The sequence below is a fragment of the Prionailurus bengalensis genome, chromosome X, assembly GCF_016509475.1.
Source record: "Prionailurus bengalensis isolate Pbe53 chromosome X, Fcat_Pben_1.1_paternal_pri, whole genome shotgun sequence".
NCBI classification, from domain to species: domain Eukaryota; kingdom Metazoa; phylum Chordata; class Mammalia; order Carnivora; family Felidae; genus Prionailurus; species Prionailurus bengalensis.
In genome coordinates, this window is record NC_057361.1 from 23,314,658 (window position 1) to 23,337,890 (window position 23,233).

Sequence of the window (23,233 nt, forward strand, 5' to 3'; positions counted from 1 at the left end):
ATGTTGTTGTTATTTTAATTTAATTTTTAATTGGTAGAGCATGGATTAGTTTACTGTGGCGGCTATAACAAGTTACCAAAAACTATGTACCTTAAAGCAACAACAACAGTTGTTCTCGCACAGTTGTAGAGGTCAAAAGTTCACAAATCAGTAACACTAGGTATCAGCAGGGCCACATGCCCTACAGAGGCTCTAGGAGAGAATCTGTTTCTGGTCTCTTCCAGCCTCTGGTGACTGCTGGAATTCCTTGGTTTATGGCCACAAAATTCCAGTCTTTGAGGCTAACATTTCAAATCTGTCTCTGCTCAGTCTTTACACTGTCTGTGCTCTGTATGTGTGTGTGTTAATGCTCCCTCCACCTTCCTCTTCTAAGGACACAGGTCCTTATAGCATTTAGGGCTAAACTGCATAATCCGGGATAATCTTGCCATCCCAAATCCTTAATTCAATCACATCTGCAAAGACTTTGCCATACAAAGTAACATCCACAGGTTGCAGGATGTGACTCTTTTGGGGCGATATCTTTTTCATCTTGTCACAGAGTATATGATATGTTTACTGATTTGGGGCATTTAATTTTATGTGAACTGCTAATTTCTGTTTTTTCCTACAATCAAATTTAGTCACTTGCGTTTTTCTATTTTCATTGTAAAAAAGAAAGCATAACCCATAGAATAAGGGCTATATATTTGGCTTTTCCCCCACCAATACAGAACATTTTTGAATCTTCAGATGTATCAGTCTTTCCCATTGGCACCACTTGGATTTCCTGTCATTATAGAAAGAAGACGAGGGGCACCTGGGTGGCTCAGTTGGTTATGCATCCGACTCTTGCTTTCGGCTTGGGTCATGATCTCAATGGTTCGTGAGTTCAAGTCCCACACCAGGCTCCGCCCTGTCAGTGAGGAGCCTACTTGGGATTCTCTCTCTCCCTCTCTCTCTGCCCCTCCCCTGCTCTCTCTCTCAAAATAAATAAATAAACTTGAAAAAAAATTTTAATAAAAAAATAAAAAGAAGAAGAGGTCAATACTATCTATAGTTAGTAAAATCTTTACCAAATATACTTCTGATAGATTTATAATTTCTTTTCTTGAAGTATTTGATTTTGGTAAAATCTATTTTAATAAGAGAAGTAACATAAAATCAAGCTGCATTTTTATCCTAGTTTCTAGATTGTTGAAGCAACACCAGTTTTGCATGACACAGAATACCCCATATTTAGCATATGAGAAACACCATACACATATCTCTCCATTTTCTTTCCACTGAACTGTTTTCTGCTGTACCCATGCAGTAACGTTCCTATCAAACTGGACTTACTATTTTGATATCTGGTAGAACTCATCTTCTAACATTACTATTTTTCATAAAAGTCCATGCTATTCCTGGCTAACAGTATTTCCAGATTAATTTCACAATCCTTTTGTATTTTCAAAAAGAAAAGACAAGATAATACTCATAGTGCTTTTCTACAGATTACATTAAATTCATGAATTTGTGTTTGGAAAGCAGAATTCTGCAGAAGAATGATTTCCTGTCCCAAATCAAGGCATGTTATTATTAAGGGATTTTTATTAAAAATTTAATTAAAGGATTTTATGTAGCTTAAGAAACTTTAATGCTTCCTTCGTATAGATTTTATACATTTCTTATCGTATTTATTACTAGGCATTTAATTTTAAGTAGCTACTATGCTTATTACTAGATAAAGAAAAGTTATTGGTTGTCATGTATTAATTTATGTCATCAATACCCTTACTGACTTTTCTTTTTGTTTTTCATATTCTTTTGCATTTTCATAGCATAATATCTGAAAAAGAAAATATGCCCTCCTTCCTCCCAATATTTATAGCTCACATTTCTTACTCTTTCTTATCTAATTGCATAGGCTAGGAACAACAGTTCAATGTAAAATAATGGTTGCTAATTGACATCTTTATCTTGTTCTTGATTATAATAGAGAGTCCTCTGGATTCTTCCTTAAATATGATTCTGATTTTCATATATACATATAGAACATATTTTCATTAACACACACACACACACACACACACACACACACACACACCAGTACATAAAATGGAATGATATTCAAAACATACTATAGCATCATCCAACAGGCTCTGACCTCTGTCATGAACACTGAGCAACCAGTCCAATTTAACACCACCTAATGTTCTGTATCAGTGCTATAAATACATGCTACACACAGTTAAGGGAGTATTAGTTTTTATCAGATACAGGCATTGGATTTTATAAATTTTTTGCCTTCTGTGAGAGGAATATTTTTTTTCTTACTATAACATAAATACTAAAAACTATCCTTACTCTCTGAAAAAAATGATCATAATGCACTGATAGGCTAAAACTGGTGATACTCTATGTAGGAATTTGCTTCAATATACAAAAAAAAATTTTTTTTGGAGAAGCATTCTCCTTGTCTGCTTTCCTTCTAGTAAAATTCTGATCCAATTTTTAAAGGCTTTGGAAGCTTTTTTCTCTCTGTGTTTCCCGACACAGTTAAAATAGCCCTGGAGTTAATTTTTTTATTTGAAGATTAAACAAAATTCACCTGTTATAGCCTCAGAATATTTCAAATAACAAAAAACCCAATGTAGACTACCTTAAATTACAAAGGAAACATTTTCTCTTGTTATCCAAATATCCAAAAGTAAAGCTTCAGGTGCGGCTTGATCTAGGGATTAAATACTATAGATGCATTTCTCTCAATATATTATCTGCCTTATTTCTTTGCTACTTGTGTCTTCTGCAGAGTATCTTCCCTTGTTCTCAAAGTACGGTTGCCATCAGCTCCAAAAGTGATACATTTCTCATTTGTATCCAGCAGCAAAGAGAATCTCTTCAAGTAGTTCTCATGGAAAAAGAGATTATAGTTCTTAGAAACTTACGCCTTTCATTTGCTTTGCCTTTATTGTATGTCTATCTGTGTATCTGTGACAAATGTCAAGGAATACACTCATACATCCCTGGGGCTGCTGATGGGATAGGGTCAATCCCACTCAAACTGCTTGGCTAAGAATTCGGAAGTAGAAAATATTTTCTGACATCCCTGTGGTTCTTAACATTTATAATTATACGTACATAGTCATTTACAGCATAAACATCGTTTTATAGATAAGTACCTGGAGACTACGAGAGGTTATGTGAATGAACTAAAGCCAAATAGGTAGGCAGTACTTCAATAATGACACAAACTCAGCCATTCTAAATCCATATCCGATTCAATACACTTTTTCTCTATGTATGAAATATTAGTGAAGGTAAATAAAGTCATCATGCATAATACTATTAATACATACATATTTATCTAAAGGAATTTGTAACTATGTGAGCTAACTGATGTTACCTAAACTTGTGGTGATCATTTCACAATATACACATATATCAAATCATTATGTTGTACACCTTGAACTAATTCAATGCTATATGTAAGTTATATCTTAATAAATCTGGAAAAAATAATTAATAAAAATGTACTCATATAAAGAATACTGCTGTAGTTTCTAAGCTCTAACATAGTGTTAGATTTCCCCCTAATACGTAATCTATTCTACATTGGAAAGGATCTTCATATTTAAGATCAATAGAAATCATACAAATTTTCATTACATTTCAGGAGTAATACTCAAATCTGAGAAAAGCATAAATCGCTATCCAGAGAATATCTACTGTTCTTTGATATTTTGCAATCTTTGGAAATACATCAAAAATGCTGTATGTTTTCCATTGCCAAATGTGATAGACTAAAGCACTCCTCAGATTTTGTAGGATATCTTTGAAAATGTGTACAGCAGAAACATCCCAATATTATTGGGTGGTTTATCAGGCTCCTCAGCCCATTCATATGCCCTTCTTTTCTAAAGGGTTGCCTTAGTAACTCTCCGACAAAAGTAGTTTTCTGCAGCTTTCTCCAAATACTACCCACGTAATTGCTCAATTTAGTCATTGTAGTGGGGGCAGGAAACAATGTGTCTCAAATTTGGTTTGCTTTTGATTGCAGTAGTTTGGAGACCAAAAACCTAGTAAAAACAGCCATAAGTGCCAGCTCTGTTAAAATAGCAATCATATGCAATACTATAGAGGGATGATAGATAGAAAACAATTTCCTTTATTATTCCAGGGAAGGATAAACTGATTTAGTCTTTGTAAAATGAAGTGTGCATGTTACAATTTAAAGGTAGCTAACTACTAGATTAGAATCAAAAGGATACCTTTCAAAACAATAAATGGGAAGGGGAAACAAACAAACAAACAAACACACATCCAAAGGTAGAAAGGAACAGGAGTTGATCCAAGTGTAGTGGTCAAGAAACTCAAGTTTACCAGTCAGATGTGCAAGGTATTTAATTCAAGTCGTATATACTTGGACATAATTTGTATTTCAAGCCCCCATTCTTCACTGGGACTGAACCTTTATCTCAGTAAATTAAGGAGGCCTCTATTCTTCACACTTCTCTCACATTAGCAATGAAACAACAGCATGGGGGAATGCATGAGGAGAATTGGAGATATGGACCTCTGTTGTTAATGACAAAGTATCCCGTGACACACATAAAGTACTTAGCATGATTCTTGGCACATAGTGCAAGTTAGCTATTTGATCTCTCTTGATTTCTGACACAAGAGTAAAAATTTCACTAGCTACCTCTTTAGCAACTCCTGTAGTTGAGTGTGATGACAGTGGCTTGCAGAGTACTGTGTTTTTCTGGAGAAGAATTGAAGTAGTATTAGCTTAACATGACCTTTGGAAGTGTGGGTAAAGCAGAAAGAGGGACATTGTGTACATAGATTGTTCGTAGATATGATATGGTGATATATTTTTGCTTTATTTCCACCTGATTATTAATAAGTATATACAGTATGCATATAATGGTTCTAATGTTTAAAGTACTTTCATGATACATTTTAAGACACATTATATACATAGGAGAAAGAACTCACTCTATGGAGTCAGACAAACATCTGAATACACTCTTACTAGTACTGGTTATGTATTTCTATGTGCCTCTGTTTCTTCTGTAAAGCAGTCAAAATCCATACTGTGTTAGTCTGTGTTCTCCAAGAAGGAGCCATCATGAAAGAAGTTAGCCTGCAAGGATTTTGTTAGGAAAAATGCCGATGAGAGGCAACAGAGAGCAGGCCGGACGAAGGTGGAAAAGGCATCAGATCAGAACACACTCTGACCTCAAAGGAAGAAGAAAGGGAATGAAGGAAGTATATTAGATCACCATGTAGTCTACAGATTGTTCAGGAGAGCCTTCAGAAAGTCAAACTCTCTAGTCAGAGGAGTCTCTCATCTGCCCAAGAACAAGCCTGCTTTATTTAGTACCCCTGCCATACAAATCACCGGCTGGGAGCAGCCCTTGGGAAGCATGGCCTGGGAAAAAGTGAGGCAATGATTACAGTGGCTGGGGCCCTTATTTGTATTCTATTATATTCCCTCTTGACAAGGTGCATTCTCAAGGCCACCACATCTACCTTGCAGATTTATTGTGAAATTAGAAATGATGCAGATAAGTGGGGCCCCAGGGTGGCTCAGTTGCTTGAGCGTCCGACTCTTGGTTTTGGCTCTGGTCATGATCCCAGGGTCATGGGATTGAGCCCTGTGTCTGGCTCTTCGTTGAGCATAGAGACTGCTTAAGACTCTCTCTCTCTCTTTCTCTCTCTCTCTCTCTCTCTCCCTCTGCCCCCCACCCCACTCACAGGCACTCTCTCTCTCCAAAATAAAAAAAAAAAAGAATGTAGGTAAATTGCCTAGGAAAGTGAGCATGACATATAATACATGCTCAATAAAAGAATGACCATTTTCACATGTCATTTATGAACTGTTTAGCATAGTAACTGTGATGTTTATAAGATACATATCATTTAATCCTTATAAAACTTCTTCCCATTAAATGTTTGTGTTAGTGTGCTAATGCTGCCATAACAAAGTACCACAGCCTGGGGGTTTAAACAACGGAAATCTGTTTTGTCACAGTGTCAAAGGCTAGAAGTCCCAGATCAAGGTATCAGCAGAATTGGTTTCTCCCGAGGCCTCTCTCTTTGGCTTGTGGATGGCCAGCTTCTCCCTGTGTCTTCACGTGCTCATCCTTCTGTGTGTATGTCTGTGTCTAAATTTGTTCTTTAAGGATACCAGTTATATTGGAATTGGGTCCATCCTAATGACTTCATTTTAACTTAATTATCCTTTTTCAGACCCTATCTCCAAATACAGTTCCATTCTGAGATCCTGGGTGTTAGAACTTCAACATATGAACTTTGGGGAACATAATTCAGCCATAATAGTGTTGTCAGCCATACATTAAAAATAAGAACCCTGAGAATGAGAGGTGTCACATAAGATGCCACGGTTATACAGGCAATACAAAGTGGAATCAGGATCTTTGTAATTCCAAGCAAAGCCAATTCTCTTTTCATTCAAGTGCACTATACACCTAACCCTTGTATATACTTTGCCCCTTCAGGTAGAGGATAAAAATAAAAGGTAACTCAGCCTAGTGGATGTGAATCCAATAATCATAAAGTAAGAGAAGCTCTTGAATCAAGCTCTACATATCTTTAGACTAGTGATTCACAATTAAGGGTGGGTTTGCTCTTTGAGGAATATTTAGCGTTTTCTGGATACGTTTTTGTTTGTTACAACTGGGGGTATGCTGCTGGAATCTAGTGGGTAGATGTCAGGGATGCTGCAAAATTTCCTACAATACACAGGAAATATTCCAAAACAATGAAATATCTGGCTCAGAATGTCAACCGTGGTGAGACTGAGAAGCCCTACACCAGAATAAGGTAATTTGGTCATTGAATCAGATTAAAGAGATGGGAAATTATCTAGACCTATTTTGAAAATTTAGAATTCTGTCCTGACCATTCCTGAGTATGATGCATCTTTCTTTCCCTAGGCCAGCTGGTTGGTACAGCCTCTGGGCGGCAGCCTGGCAAAAATGAGAACTGTGTGATTCAAACTTAATTCTGGTTTTATAAAAATGTCTTTGTCCCTCTCAGACCTGATCTTCCCATATGAAAAGTTTGGGTGAGAGCAAGGAATAACTGAAAAAAGGGGGCAAATTTATGGTTACTGGAAAGAGACATTCAGGTGTTATGGAAATGGAGGAAGAACAACAACCCAGAACCTCGGGTTGCACAGGGAGGAAGGGGCATAAAAGACCTCTGCCTTTCATATCTGCCTCTGAAGACTTCCTCCCCACAGAAACATTCTGGTGAAGCTCTCCCACACTGTTGGAAGCATCTTTAACTGACTGCTGGGTCTGCCATGCCTAGCCAGAGAACTCTGATCACCTTTCCTTTCCCTTAACCTCACTGAGAGATCTATCAGAAGATGTAAAGGATGCTCCCAGCTCGTGCAACACACACACACACACACACACACACACACACACACACACCCCTCTGGATGTCATCCTCACCCCCCCATCTTCATCACCCTCGATGGGCTGACGTCACACCACCATGCTGGTGGCATGGACAAATAAGATTGGATTGCCTGCGTTTAGCAGATCTTCCAAAACAAGGAGTAGGCTCAGTTACTTGAACTGAACTGGGAACTTTAACCACACCATTTCCAAACTGGGTTGCCTGACTGATGTAGGTATTACCTGACGGACCTGCTACTTGTAAGGATTTTCTTTCCAAGGGTGTCATTTGTCCTCTTTTTTTTTTCTTTTGTTTGCCTTCAAGTTTATTTATTTATTTAGAGAGAGAGGGAGGAAGAGAGAGAGACAGAGAGAGAGAGAGAGAAAACATGTGAGTGGAGGAGGGGTGAAGAAGGAGAGAGAACCTCAAGCAGGCTTCATGCTGCCAGCTCAGAGCCCCAGTCGGGGCTCAATTTCATGAACTTCGAGATCATGAAAGAGAGCAAGAGTTGGGCGCTTAACTGACTGAGCCGCCCAGGCGCCCCATTGAAACTGAACTTTTTGCGTGGGAGCTGGGCATTAACCCATCTCACGCCTGAAAACCTCATGACTTGTACCTTATGGTGGTAAACTTGCAGCATCCTGGATCCTCCAACACCCTCACGAGAAGAGCTTAACTCTGAGGCAATAACATCCATACTATGGCCCTCAGGTTTGCCCATTATTTCAATTGCTTTAAGGAAAAGGACCCTTGATCTGTTATCTAGGGATACATTCCAGCTGCCTGCTCTGCTTGCTGGGGTGGGGCAAAGGAGGAGAAGAGAGCTGCTTGACTCTCTTCACTTTCACAAATCTTGGGCGCTCTCCTCACCTCTCCTGCTATTCTTCTCATTTCCATTTTCTCTGCACTCCTTGGTTAACATCCGAGACACCACTCCACCCAAGTGTCTTTATTGCCATGCAAGCTTATTTTTCTTTTGACTTAAATGTCTTTTATTTCAGTTGTGTCTCAGCAGGGCATGACAAATATGCATAGACTTGTCTGCTAGCCAGAAGTGAACTCATTAATTTTTAATTTGTCATGTTGCTATCATTTGATCGAGAGTATGAGATTATTGATTTAGGAGCATAACTTGTCATTTAAGTGTTTACCTGACTTTATCCCCAATCTTCTTGCAAATGATTATGCTACTATTGTTGATAATAATAAAGAGTTTCAAATTTTCTTTTAACATTTATTCATTTTTGAGAGACAGAGACAGAATGTGAGCAGGGGAGGGGCAGAGAGAGAGAGGGAGAAAGAGAATCCGAAGCAGCCTCCAGGATCCAAGCTGTCATCACAGAACCCTACTCGGGGCTTGAAATCAGGAACCACAAGATCATGACCTGAGCCGAAGTTGGACACTTAACCGACTGAGCCATTCAGGTGCCCCAATAACAGAGTTTCAAAAGCTATTTGTTGAGTGCTGAAAATGTTCTGGGTAATTTACATATAGTTTCTGATTTTTTTTTTCAACGTTTATTTATTTTTGGGACAGAGAGAGACAGAGCATGAACGGGGGAGGGGCAGAGAGAGAGGGAGACACAGAATCGGAAACAGGCTCCAGGCTCTGAGCCATCAGCCCAGAGCCCGACGCGGGGCTCGAACTCCCGGACCGTGAGATCGTGACCTGGCTGAAGTCGGACGCTTAACCGACTGCGCCACCCAGGCGCCCCTAGTTTCTGATTTTTAAGAGAAGATGAAGAAACCGTGGTTAGAGGAGCAAAGAAGTATATCGTCTAAGGTCATTGAACTAGTAAGCACCAGAGCCTGCATTATCAGCAAGGGCTGCCTGAATAGGAAGCTTTTGCTTTACCTGTTGTATCACCTTTCCTTTGTTAGTGTATTTAGAAAGTCATTATACTGTAAAAATTCCTGGAAGCCATGCATTTAAAGCCCTAGTCGTGAGGAACCCAGGGTGCCTGCCCAAAAATGGCCACCTATATTTTACTGTAAATATACAGCCAGTTCAAACTGTTTCCTCTTTGCATAAGTAAGCCACTTAAAGGTCCTGTTAAAATTACTTCTAAAAATCTTAAAGATGGAATTAAACGTTTTTGACACGCTATCTCCTCACATACAGTACCCAGAGAGACTGAACGTTTTGGTCTGTTTTCCACTCAGCGTGCAGACAGTAAGGCTTGCTCTTCTGTGTTTCGTTGCCCTCTTCAGTGTTCCCTAAATAGTAGGTTATGCCATTTGATGGGCAATTTGCCTTTGCACCACTTTGCCTGTCATGTTGTTTCCCTAACATTAAGTAGCTGAGACTAGAAAAGGGCTCATAGAGGTTATACAGCTCAATAGAATGTCTGTCCTTTTTTTTTTCCCTTCTTTTTTTAACTTCTCATTACACTTATTTCCTCCTTCACCCTTCTTTACAAATTCACTGGAAACAGTACAGCAAGAAATGCAAATATTTGTTTTTTTCTCCTACAGTGTCCATTAAAAAAATTTTTTTTACAGCATCCATTTATTAATGGCTGATTCAAACTAGGTGAAAAGGAGAGACTAATCAGAAAGAACATAGAAAAATTGTTCTTCTCGGTGTAGTTGTAAATAGCTGCTCTGTTAGGGAATTGGGGCCACTCCCACCAAAACAAAGAGTTAAGGATATTTTTTTTCAAAACAACACCCTGTGTATGTATGTAAATGTGTGGACTATGGATAACATTCCCCATGACAGTCGCCAGAAGGAAAACATGAGATACTTTTGGAACAAACTGCCTTTTTTGACATATACTCACAACATGAATAATCGCATTACAACATTTAATTCAACCAGCATGGTTTGAGAGATGTAAAAATGCGGTTTTCTTGCTGTGTCAGGTCCTCAGCAAAGTGTGGTTGTATCTCCTGAGGTCATGTCCACACTTGAGCAGACTCTACATCTGATAAAATGATTATTTCTTGCATCAGGAATACACTCTCTTTGTAGCTCCTATGCAACTCTTTCTTACCTCTGTATAAGATGTGTTTCCTATTGGCACAGTATGCATTTAAAATGGTCCCTTTTACTTTTGGAATTACAAGGTGACTTTTTCACTCCTCAATTTTACAGTTCAGCATGAATATCATCAAATGGTGCAAAACAACTACGGTGGTATTTTGAATATAAAATAAAAAAATGTCTTATGGAAAACTATACATCACATCTACACAGACAGTCCACCTGGTTCAGTGACCCAATCTGAAATTAACTCTAAAATCTTTAAAACAGGAGAAACTATTTCACTTCAAGCCATTCCAGGAAAAATGGACCCAGTTAACTTAGTCCTCTGAAAATAAATCCTCTGAACTCTTTGCTACCACTTTTTACAAATTCTTGGTCCACCAAGAGGCAGACCTCTTTTTTGTACGTTAGCCTTTGCAAATTATACTTTAAAACTTAACTTGCTCTGAAGACTGATGCAACTTTATTAATACGTCAGGAAATACCTTCAAAAGTACCTTTCACCATCTGGCAATTGAAAGCATTCTGTTCGACAAGCTACCAAGGTAACAGAGAATACCATTCTAGAATACTACTGGATTGATTTTTGGCCTCACTTATCTAAACAAACAAACAAAACTTAAATTAGCAACTGCAGATTTTGAATCCAGCTTTCTTTTTTATTCATGAAAAATACACACTGCAAGTTACTTCCCTCCAAAAAAAAGAAGTTAAATTAACAACTGCAGATTTTGAATCCAGCTTTCTTTTTTATTCATGAAAAACACACACTGCAAGTTACTTCCCTCCAAAAAAAAAAGTTAAATTAACAACTGCAGATTTTGAATCCAGCTTTCTTTTTTATTCATGAAAAACACACACTGCAAGTTACTTCCCTCCAAAAAAAAAAGTTAAATTAACAACTGCAGATTTTGAATCCAGCTTTCTTTTTTATTCATGAAAAACACACACTGCAAGTTACTTCCCTCCAAAAAAAAAAAAAAAAGAAGTTAAATTAACAACTGCAGATTTTGAATCCAGCTTTCTTTTTTATTCATGAAAAACACACACTGCAAGTTACTTCCCTCCAAAAAAAAAGTTAAATTAACAACTGCAGATTTTGAATCCAGCTTTCTTTTTTATTCATGAAAAACACACACTGCAAGTTACTTCCCTCCAAAAAAAAAAGTTAAATTAGCAACTGCAGATTTTGAATCCAGCTTTCTTTTTTATTCATGAAAAACACACACTGCAAGTTACTTCCCTCCAAAAAAAAAAGTTAAATTAACAACTGCAGATTTTGAATCCAGCTTTCTTCTTTATTCATGAAAACTACACACTGCAAGTTACTTCCCTCCAATTACCCAGAGGCTGATTTTGTGTTAAATCTTTGCAGAAATGTGAATAGCTTAATTTTTTTTTATTACAGTTGTCTTTGTTTTCCATAAAACCTAAGTTTTCACTTCAAAAAAGGCTACTGAGGCAAAGAAAACCAGAACCATTGAACAAGTCACGTTAGAAGCTTTGCAACTGCAGTGTTAATAGTTGCTTTAAAAACATACCCCTGGAAAAAAATTGCATTAATATTATATCATCAACCTATTTCCTCCCCCCACCAAACCAAGATTTTTCTTGCAAAGAAGTTATCATTCAGATTCTGGTTAGTTTATTATTATTACTATTATTATTATTATTATTATTATTATTATTATTATTTAATTCTGTGAAGTTTGGTTTTCACAGAACTAAAACCTCCTAGATGATAACACTGAGCATCTTTCCTTCTTACTGTGTATTTATTAACTTCAAATGAGAAAGCTTTTGGATTCAGATTTTTCACTAATTGATGTTCATAAAATTTTAGTAATGTAGAACTTAGTAAAGTAGAATTTAGTAATTTTAGTAAAGTAGAGTTTAGTAATGTTACAGGTTTTACGAGCTAAGATGTGGTTTCTTCTTGGGCGATGTTTCATCTCCTTCATCTTTTTCTTCATCATCTGGATCATTCTTTAAGCCAACCGTGCTGCTACTGCTCTGGCTACTCGTTTCATTAGCACCACCAGCAGAAGGGGATGAACTGATTTTGTAGCTCCCAGAAGATGTTCTTTTAGGAAGATCTACCTTGTCTTCATTTTCTTCTGGGTTTTTAGTCTCCATAAACTTATCATAAGGATCTGGAAAATCATCTTCCAATGGTGGCATAACTGCTTCTTCTTCCTTTGAATCTTCTTTAATACACATTTTTTCCTTCTTCTCCAAGACTCTGATTCCTCTGCAGAGTATTTGACTATACAGTATAGAATGTAAATTCTTCCGAATTTGATTTTGTTGATCTTTTTCTTCGTCATATCTGATCTTCAATCCTTTGAATGTCTGAACATATTCAATCGATTCAAGTGTTTTATAAAACTTCTCAACTATATGTATAACAAGAGATTTGATATTTTCCACTCTTATATATTCAAACAGCTCAATAACAGCTGAATTCAACATATTGTACCGAGTCCCGTTTTTCAGAAAAGCATTTACAACTGGCTCAAAAAGATTTCCCTTGATGATGTAATAATTATAAAGTTCATCTTTAAGGCCAATCATCCCTCTCATAAAGCGAAGAGCAGACAGAGTCAGGAAAGTGTGCTTTGAACTCATCAAGATCAAGACTCTTCTCAGCAAGTCATTGCTGAAAATATAGTTTTTTATGTAATATGTGTGATGTTGCACACAAAATGTGAGCAGCTCCAAAATTAAAGAAAGCAGCCCTGCTGTTTGATAATTATTGGGGCTGTTTTTGTCAGCTCCAACAACATTATCCCCTTCACATATATTTTCTGAAGTGATGGCAAAAAGTGGTGCTATGAAGTTCTGTATACAATGCTTGTAGAAGAAATATAGAAACTCACTTCTTTCGCATTTACTAGGTGTTGACAGCATATTTTCAGGATGGATTAGAGCACGAAGAAGTTCCATTAAATGAATAGCACCTCCCAGCTCAGGATCAGTGTCACAGATCATTTGCTCACTTATTAAGTTAATCAAAAGGTTACCATCTACACTCTGCTGGGCTTCTTCCATTATAAATTCTCGGATCATGGATGGACTACACTCCACTAGATAAGTAAGTATATCGGTAGCAGCTGATCGTATCTGCATATCCTTCCTGCTCATCACGGTTTTCAGAACAGGAAGAATTCCCAAATGCGTCAATGTTTTGAAGAGGGCATCGTTGTCCGGAGGCTGTAATGTCTGCGAAAATTTACAGAATTCCTTGAAGAAAAATAGCAACTCGCGCTGTTTATCATCATCTATAGTCTCGTTCCTTAGCTGCACAAAAACTTCAGACAAAAAGCTGTCATCTTTGTGCAGCATGCGGACTATCTCAACCTTGTTGAGGAAAATAAAAGTTGTAAGAGTAGAAAGAAAATTCTCTTCAAACATGGATGGTATCGGCATAAGGATGTCGTGAATGTACTGTACCCTATAGGTCTGATGTATCTTTTGCGTAAGTTCACAGTCCGTTATTGGTACAACTTCCTTGAACTTCGCATGTTGAGTCAAGAATTCCCTATGCCTTTTCGGCTGAGCCATTGCAGGGTCATATTCGAGGCATCCTACCACATCCATGATACACTCATCAGAAAACATGATCTCAAACAGAGATGTCTTGTTAAGGAATAAGATGCCTTTAATAATTTCATACAAATGGTGTAAACCTTCAGTGTCCCCTAGGTCTTCACAAGTGTGGAACAGCTGCAGCAAATTTTTAATATAGTTCCCATTTTCTAAGATCAGAGCCAGTCTTTCCTTATAGGTAGGTAAAGGTAAAGAGAGAATCGAGGAAAAAAAGTCATCAATATCTTCAAGTTTACCGAGTTCACAGCTAGGCAAGTCAAACACATCAGCAGTTTCGAGTATGTCATCAAACTGATCTGATTCATCTAAGAGGTCTTGTGTGATAGTGACAGATGGATCTTTACCTTGAACTCGGCAAATGTCTTCCCAGATCTGCTGACAACCTTCGGCATCCTGGAAACTTAAAGCCATACCGTGGCCCTCCGCTTCTGACCAAACAATCAGCGTTTCCTGTTGCCTCTGGTACGGCGTATTTGAATTGATCTTCGACTCCAGGATTAGCGCCTCACTGGAATCTGACTGAACTAGCAGACACACGCTCTGGAGGTGCTCCACGTAAGCCGAAGAGATGTGCCCGGTGCCTAGGTCATCCCATTGTTGATCTCGGTTCAGGGAGTAGAGTTTCACGCGACACTTGTCCGCCATGGCGCTTTCTGCCATCTTCTCGGCAGCGGTGGCGTCCGCGTGTGAGGTGGCTGGCTCGCGCCTGCCCAGAATCAACGGCTATTGCCGTCGTTGGAGCAGCGACGACGGTAGCCGAGGTGGCCGGTTAGGAAAATCACAGTAGAAGATGGCGGAGAAATAGCGGTCGCGAAGCTGGCAGTTACGGAGGTCTGTAGTTTTCGGAGTCCTGCCTCCTCTCGCTTTCATCTTATGTTCGCCTTTCTCCGTTTTGTTCTCGCATATTTCTTCTTAATGTGGGTTTAAATCGTGAGTCTGCTCACGATCGTCTAGGAAAGCCTCGATTATGACAGTATTCTTACGATTCTCCCAGGATTCTACCCCAAAGGAACGTTCTGTACGTGTCGAGGCAGTTGCCCCCAATACTATGTAGAGGCTTAGTGATTAGAGCAAAGCACTGTTCTAGCATAAAAGCTTTCATCCCTCAGAAACATTTTCACTTATCAGGTGTGCGGGGATTTAGGACTTGAGACAAAAGAAAGTTAAATGCTTATGTCCTGACCAGTTCAACACCTGACATCCGTGTTGAGGCTCCCGCCCCACCCCCGACCCCCGACCCCAGAACAGAAGCGGGAGCCAAGTGAAGTGTACCCTATTAACAATAATCAGAGATCTGTAGGTGCGTCTTCTCCATAAGGCTTGGCCTATGTATCTGTCATTCACTTACCGCCCCCACCCGCCCCCCCCGCCATTGGGGGAGGATCTTGTTCCCAGATGGAGTTGGTTGGCAACTCTTTTACTCTGTTCAGTTCCGCCTAAAGCGCCGCCGTCTTTGGCGCAATGGGAAAAACTTTTTCCAATCTATAACCCCACTCCTCGTTCTTAGAGGAATGGGCCAGAGGGAAACTGGGTTGAAATTAGCTAAGAGTGAGTAATGAACATCACAGGTCAATTGTTTCAGTTCTTTTCTTGATCATTATAGTGATAAGAACCACAACTATGTAATATTACTTGAGGGCTTATTGTTATTACCAAGAAAGGTAATAACATAATTGATCAAATATAGCACTTTAGTACTTATTATGTTCAAGACACTGTGACAAGAACTTTTACATCTTTTTGTACTTAATTTTCATAATCACCTAGTGATATAGGAGTCTTAAGGGTCCTTCTAAGATCAGGGAGAAAACTTAGAGAAGTTAAATAAATCGCCAAAGGTCACACTCCTAATAAGTTGAGAAACTCTGATTTGAATACATGTCTTTCTGATTCCAAAATTGGTTTTTTCAGCCATTGAACTATGCTAGCCCCTTCTTTTCTTGGCCTTCATTACATTTTATTTCACATTCCTTCCATCTATATAATTTGTAATCAACATAAAATTATCGAGACGATGAAAGTCACGCACTTCCTTCTTTAGATCCACATCTGTGTATAGCCAACCAAAAAATAGAAGCTTGTATATGGGAACTTTGTTAAATATAATTTTAATGGTAACCAAGTTGATTTTTGATGTAGCAGCAACTTCTGCAGTTTTCTTTAATTTTTTTTTTCCAAACATTAACCCTGTTATTGCAAGGGAAAAACGGAATTGGGCCATATCAAGCACATTTGGATTTGATGAGTACTGTTTGTAACGGTCACTTCATTTTACATGGCATTGGAAATGCGTGACAGTTCTTAAGTGGAGCACAGAAAAAAAACGCTTTCACATACCTCTCTTGCAGTGTCGCCTCTAGGAGATTATAGTACAGCATTATTCCCTGGGACAGGACAGCCAGAACACTTGGAAAATAGAATGGAAATGACAATCATTTCATGAGAAAATTCAAATCAATGCCAGCCAGGATACTGCTGGTTTAGAAACCTTTACAAATCATTAATAATACTTAAACATAAGAATTAATAAGTGCCTAATACAAACACTGATATATGTACTCACTAGTTTAAAATTCCTGTCTGATTTCAACGAGAGAATATGCAAATCATAATAACAATCATGACATGCATGCTAATGGTCCAATTTTTTTTTCTCTGCCATGGTTATATTAAAGTTTCTATCGGAATCAATTATAATACTGTCAGTTGTCTGAATATGCCCTCAGGTTTCATTCTCTGAGAGGCATTCTGCACAAACCTATGTGTTCTCACAATTTTATCACAGGGAGTTTCCCTTAGGCCAATTAAGGCCCCTTTATCTTAATTAGGTTAACGAGAATCTCTTTACAGTCTAAAAGAGCCTCAAGTCCAAATTTCTTACTGCTATTTCTGCACTAGATTCTTTCAGTTCCTGTCTTATTTGGTTTGGGAAGTAGAACAAAGCCCTTTTTTTGCTCCAGTAGTTCTAGCTACCTAAGATTATCATTATTTTGTTGTTTTACAGAGAGGACGGTGATATGCATAAACAAATGCCATATTCTAAGAGCTGCATAAGTCTCTTTTATAGGCATTATTTATATTTTATTTAACCCTCAGACAGTAGTAGCCTGAGGAAGATATTACTACCATATTACAGAGGAAAAACACTTGAAACTCCAAAGCTGAATCATACATCTGGTTCAGACTCTGCTGTAAGTGATATTGCTGGGATTTGAAAGTAGGCCTGTATCCTTCCAACCCTCCACTTTACCAGTCCCAAAATGCACAGCGTTCTCTTAGGCTATGCATAAATTGTTATAGCAGATATTTGTAATAATTGTGATTTTTTTTATCCCAACTATCACTGCTATTTGATTTTTCTCTGTTTTATTTTGTGAAGGAAAATCATTGAAGCCAGTTCAAACTTAAAATAGATTTAGGGGTGCCTGGGTGGCTCAGTCAGTTAAGTGTCCAACTTCGGCTCAGGTCATGATCTTGTGGTCCATGAGTTCGAGCCCCGCGTTGGGCTCTGTGCTGAAAGCTCAGAGCCTGGAGCCTGCTTCAGATTCTGTGTCTCCCTCTCTCTCTCTGCCTGCCCCCTGCTCACTCTCTCTCTCTCTCTCTCTCTCTCTCTCTCTCTCTCAAAAATAAATAAACATTAAAAAATTTTTAAAAATAGGTAGATTTAATGTTAAGACTCTGGATCCCTCTTCTGTTTCGGATGCCTGTCTCTCTCATATTCCTCCCCGTGACCTGAAGGTAGTAAGAAGTAGTTCTTGATGACTCTGCCCTGAAAATAGTTTTAGATAGGGATCTTGTAATTCATCCATATTTTATGAGTACTAAGAGCTTAAATTTTATATTTCTCCTAGTTATTTTAGAAAATGATAAAGGAATGAGTCTACATTTCTGAATTTTAGGATAGGCCACATGTATATATGTAGAACATTTAGATATCTAAATATTCTATCTATAAGAAGAGAGAACATTTCACCGTGAGAAGAGCAAGGTGATTTTTAATTTTATGAAATAGCATTAAAATAGAATTTTTCAAATGTATCTGCTCTAAAATTTTCAACCTCAAAACCGTTAGTGAAAAAAAAAAAACAACAACACATGCATGTTCTCTACAAGTTCCCCAGGTAACTTATTCACTGGCATGTTGCCTTTTTTTGGCTACTATCATCTCTGATTTGGAAATCTGTAATAGTCTCCCCTGGATTCTGCCTTTTCCTCCAATTACTAGATTCTCAACACAGTAGCTGGAGAAGACTCATTTAAAACATACTGTATTCCCCTCCTCCTCTCCTGAAAATCAATGTGTTTCTGCCTTACTTAGAATAAAAGCCAAAGTTCTAACTATGGTTTATGAGTCCTGGCCCCCTTGACCTATCTGAGCTCTTCCCTTAATAGTTAGTCTCTGTCTCCCTTAGTTTGGTCCAGCCACAGTAGCCATCTTACTCTGTCAGAAGCACACCATGCACACTCCTGCCACAGGGCCTTTGCACCTGTCCTTTCTTCTACTTGGAACACTGGTTCTCAATATCTACAGGCTCACACCCTCACTTCATTAAACAATTTACTCAAATGCCCCTTTCTTCCAGTGAGACCTTCCCTAAGCACCTTTTTAAAATTGCAGAGACCCTCTACCCTAACCCATCCATCTGTTTACTTTGATGTATCTTTTCTCCATATCACTTAGCATTATCTGAATATTTTGTACTTCATTTATTCCATTTTCTGCAACCAGACTGTCAGCTGTTTGAGAGCTATGATTTATCCGGTCTTTTTTCTCACTGCTGTGTGCCTAGTGTGCTACTGTATCAGCCATAGGGCGTGATATAGTAGTTTCTCAACAATTATTTATTGAATAAATACATAAATGAATACATATTATTTCTAGGATGATTTCCAATAATCCATTTATTTAATCTTCACAAAGTTATGAGTTATGTGTAGGCCCCAGTCCATACATGGGGGATAAAACAATGAATTTGAAATTTATTTCTAGGTCTTTTATGGAATAAATAGTTTTAACCGGAGATATTTCTAGTTTATGGGTTATATCTGGCATTTTCCCTGCTGCCCCAGTCCCACTCTTCTGGATAGTTTTCTTCTCATTGATGGTGACCAAGGAAGCACTAATCTCCTGTTTTAGACTTTCAATTGCACGAAAAACTAGCTTCTTGAATAAGCTGGATGTTTGCCTCCGTGTTGTGTCAAATGTTCCTTCCCCAACCCTGTGCTGAGTCACGGCTTTTCCATCAACTCTCAGGTATTGAAAGAACCTTAATTTTCTAATATTAAAATTTCCACTGCATTTTAAGTTTCTTTTTGATTCATATCTTGTCTAAAACAAGTCCATGGCCAAGCCTAGAGTCAAGAGATCAGGACGTATGCCCCCCTAAGCGGGGGTGGGGGGGATCATAGCAAAATTACATGGCAAAGGGAGTGGCTGGAAGGAAGGATGCAGCACCGGGGACATTGATGCAGTCTTCCACAAGCTTGAACAAAACAGCTATAACTCAGAACTTGAATGGGCAAGGAGGGATATATGGTCACCCTGTATAAAGAATGTTAGGATGTGTGGATATTTAAAACCTTTTATTCTCAGCTGCAGACATCATCCTGTAATGTGTGCATGGCAGCAGTACCAGCAATTATCTTCCCAGGGCTCAGAGGTGAGAACCATTTTATGTATTTTTTGGATCCACAGGCAGTTTCTATTAGCACTAGCACATTTTCCACTGAGTGCTTGGCTTGCTTGGAAGCTTCAAATCTTTTGCTCATACCACATGGAATTAAAGGAGGAAGAAAGTGTTGGTCACTGGTGGGAGTGGGGGGAGCAAATGTTGTTCTCTTGACCTCGTGAACATTTTAGACTTTCAGTGCTGTGTTCTCCTCTTTTTCTTCCGTTCCAATAGTTCTTCTAGACTCTGAGGTTTGTTTTAAATTGAATAATACACAGATACCCTCCTCTTTATCCTGACAGATCATATTATTTCCTGTTCCTACCTAGATCTCCACAAATAACACTAGCTGACTTCTTATGAATCACCCTACAACCATGTTATCTAATAGCAATGAGCATAATGTGAAGTTAAAAACTGCTCAGTTTTTGCTTACAGATAGAAATCATCTTCATTTCTTCAGTATAGCACTAGATACATTTATATCATAAAATATAAATTTTCATTTTTTTAGGCAGCAATTAATTTCAACTTAACATTTTTGCTTTAATTCCATTAACAGTTAAAGGAGTGCCTTGAATGCATTTGATTTTTTGTTGAGATAACAAGATTGAGTTAGAAAAAAAAATAGTGTTTTCATGATAAGGGAAAATCATAAACACCTTGGGTATTGGTTTTGGATATGTTTCTACTTGAAGTGTGAAGATCTGGTTCACTCCTCCTGAAAAATAACCTTCTGTGTTTTGTTACCGCTAGGGGACCTTCTGCCACCTTCTCTGGCTGGAGTGCTGCCACGGAGTGTAGGAATGTCTTTTTGAATCACATGCTGTCATCATTTAGAAAAAGGTAAAACTTTTGTTTACAGTTACTTAAAAGAATAATTTTAAAAACCTCTTAAGTTAGCAAATTTCTTTATCAGATATGTAAGTGATATATGCAGCATCATGTAAGACAAACATAGAAAGGTTTTTGTAATCAACATGTGTTGCATAACTTCTTATGTACAGTGACTGCATCGTTCTCCTGTGTCTCAGATGGCTCTTAGTTGTTATATTTCCCATGAAACTTGATCTTACAGAGTGAACTTTGGTATAGGTCCCTTGCCTTACGAACTCCTACGTTTGTGTTGGTTTGTTTGTACGATCGGTTTGTTGATTACTACGAGTACGGTAGTTGTTGTCTACCCACTAGATGCCAGTGGCATCTCTCCCCAAGTTGTGACAATTGTCTCAAGTTGTTTCAGATGTCTCAAATGTCCCCAGACAGTGCCAGCTGTCCCCCTGGGGGCAAAATCATTCTCAGTTGAGATCAGCTACTAGTAAGTATTTTCTGTTCTTATCATTTGCTAAGTGTTTAAAAATGCACAAAGTAGTTTAAAGAAGACACATTTTGTGGCCCCCTCTTTTCCTGTCTGATATAGTAAAACCAGCTTATTTGAACTTTCCCCACCCAAAATTTCTATTAACCAGGATTTCTGCACATTTATAGTGAAACAATAAGTGACGTTTATTATCAGACCTCTCTCCAAGAAAATAATTATGTGACTGCATCATTTTAGCAACCACCTTCCTTGTCTCTCTCAGGTCCCTCCCTGCAGCACCCAGTGTTTTCACATTCCCTTCTGCAAGTCCAGGCATCACACAGGGCCTCACCTCTTCACACTCATTTTGAGTACATCTCCCCCACCTTGCACCAACTCACTGGCCTTCTTGAATATTTCTGGCCCATGTAAAGCCTCTGTTCTTGCTATTTCCACTGATTAAAACCCCATGCCACTGTATTTCCATGTCCCCCTCATCGTCATTCACATTGCATCTCAAAAGACATTCCCTCTGAAAGTACTTCTTTGCCCACACAATCTAAGACAACACCCTCCTTCTCCTCTCATTCTAACATCACCCTATTTTTGCTTCTCAGTAGAACTTTCACAATCTAGAACTGCCGCATCATTTGTTTACTTTTATTGTCTTATTCTACTACCACCCCACCAAAGGCAAAGATGAATCCAGGCTAGTCTTATTCTCCCCTAGAAGACAATATGCATTCAGCAAATATTTGGTGAAGGAGCTCTTGAAAGAACGCATAAAATCGCTTTTTCTACATTACAGAGACACGGCTACCATTTGTAAGAAGTCATCTCATTAAACGGATCTTCACTGAGATATCATCACCTGTCACTGGGTCTGTATTTTAGCCCTCCTTGAAGTTCATAGTCAACTCTCCTTTTTATCTACATTTGCTAGTCTAACTCTCAACATTTTCTCCTCAACATTAACATTACACTCCAGTTATCTTTTGGCAAGACATTTCATCTAAAACTTCACCAAGAGAATAGGTACCAACTCAAGGCTCACCTTCCATTTTCAAACAACCTTATTCATATGTTTAGCAATTTCCGCCTCCCTCTGCCATCTCAGAAAAAGGAGTGAGCCTTCTCTTCTTCATGAATCACCTCTTAACCTGTACTCTGTATGTTACACGCTTTCTGGCCTCCTGATACCTTTTGTGTCATAAATTATTCCTTCTATGACTTCGGTCTTTAAACTCTGCCTAGGAATAATTTCTTTCTCCCTTCAATTAAATGTGCTCCATTTTCTTCTATCTTAAAATAGTCAAACAGATTCTCAAAAACAAGAATCACATCCATAACTTTAACAATAATGCTGATAGTACCCTAAAACAAGAGTAAAAATATTTGTTAGGTTCACTGCTATATTCCCAAGGTCTAGAAAAGAGCCTGATGCATAGCCGGCATGCAATGTGAATATTCGTTCATCAGCCAGCTGTTAACAGTTGCCAGTGTTCCCTCTGTGTGGCATGCACCATTCTAAGTACTCCACAGGTGCTCTCAATCCTCTTAATACAGATGATATCATCATTAGTTTCACTTTACTGATACAGAAACTGGGGTATAGCAATAAGTACGGATAAAATAAGTAATAAAATAAAATAAGTAACTTATTGAAGGTCATGGATGCCTTGCTCTCTTAATCTAGACATGTTATCTCTCAATTATAAATAGATAGTTGTACCTGTAGCAAGACATGGATGGATAGGTCGAAATTTATACGTGTGTGTATCTCTATTTCTATCTATAGAAATGTATATATATATATATATATATATATATATACACACATATACATTTCCATCTGTATCTATCTCATGTATGTATCTCTATCTCTCTATCTCTATCTCTATTAAATAATGTTCAGCCTTAGAATGCGTATACTACATTATAAAAAGAATTAAGTAAGTCCCTTGTCATTTTATTAAAATCTATTACTTTACTATGTGGTTTCACATACCAGATTTTTTTGAGTTCTTTCTTAAACTACTTTCTGCATGAAGATAATGAGGTTAACAAACTTGCCCAAGTTTCAACAGTAAGTCAACATTCAGAGTTTAGATTTGAACCCTACTAATCACACTCAAGAATCTGTACTTAAGTTCTTTGCTACACAGCACGTCACTAGTCTCATTTCCTTTTCTTTAAATAGATACTGAAGCTACATTATAAATATACATTATAAAATCACAAGATTAGGATCTTTTTTTTAATGTTTAT

General features: G+C 38.1%; 1 protein-coding gene across 1 annotated transcript; it reads right to left on the reverse strand.

Annotated features, from left to right (window-relative positions):
* Window positions 1-11,093: 11,093 nt before the first annotated feature.
* On the reverse strand, window positions 11,094-14,918 carry LOC122477504 (serine/threonine-protein phosphatase 4 regulatory subunit 3B-like). The gene has a single exon (XM_043570529.1). It carries the CDS (start codon window positions 14,654-14,656, stop codon window positions 12,299-12,301), a length of 2,358 nt encoding a protein of 785 aa, XP_043426464.1. The 5' UTR covers window positions 14,657-14,918; the 3' UTR covers window positions 11,094-12,298.
* Window positions 14,919-23,233: the final 8,315 nt, after the last annotated feature.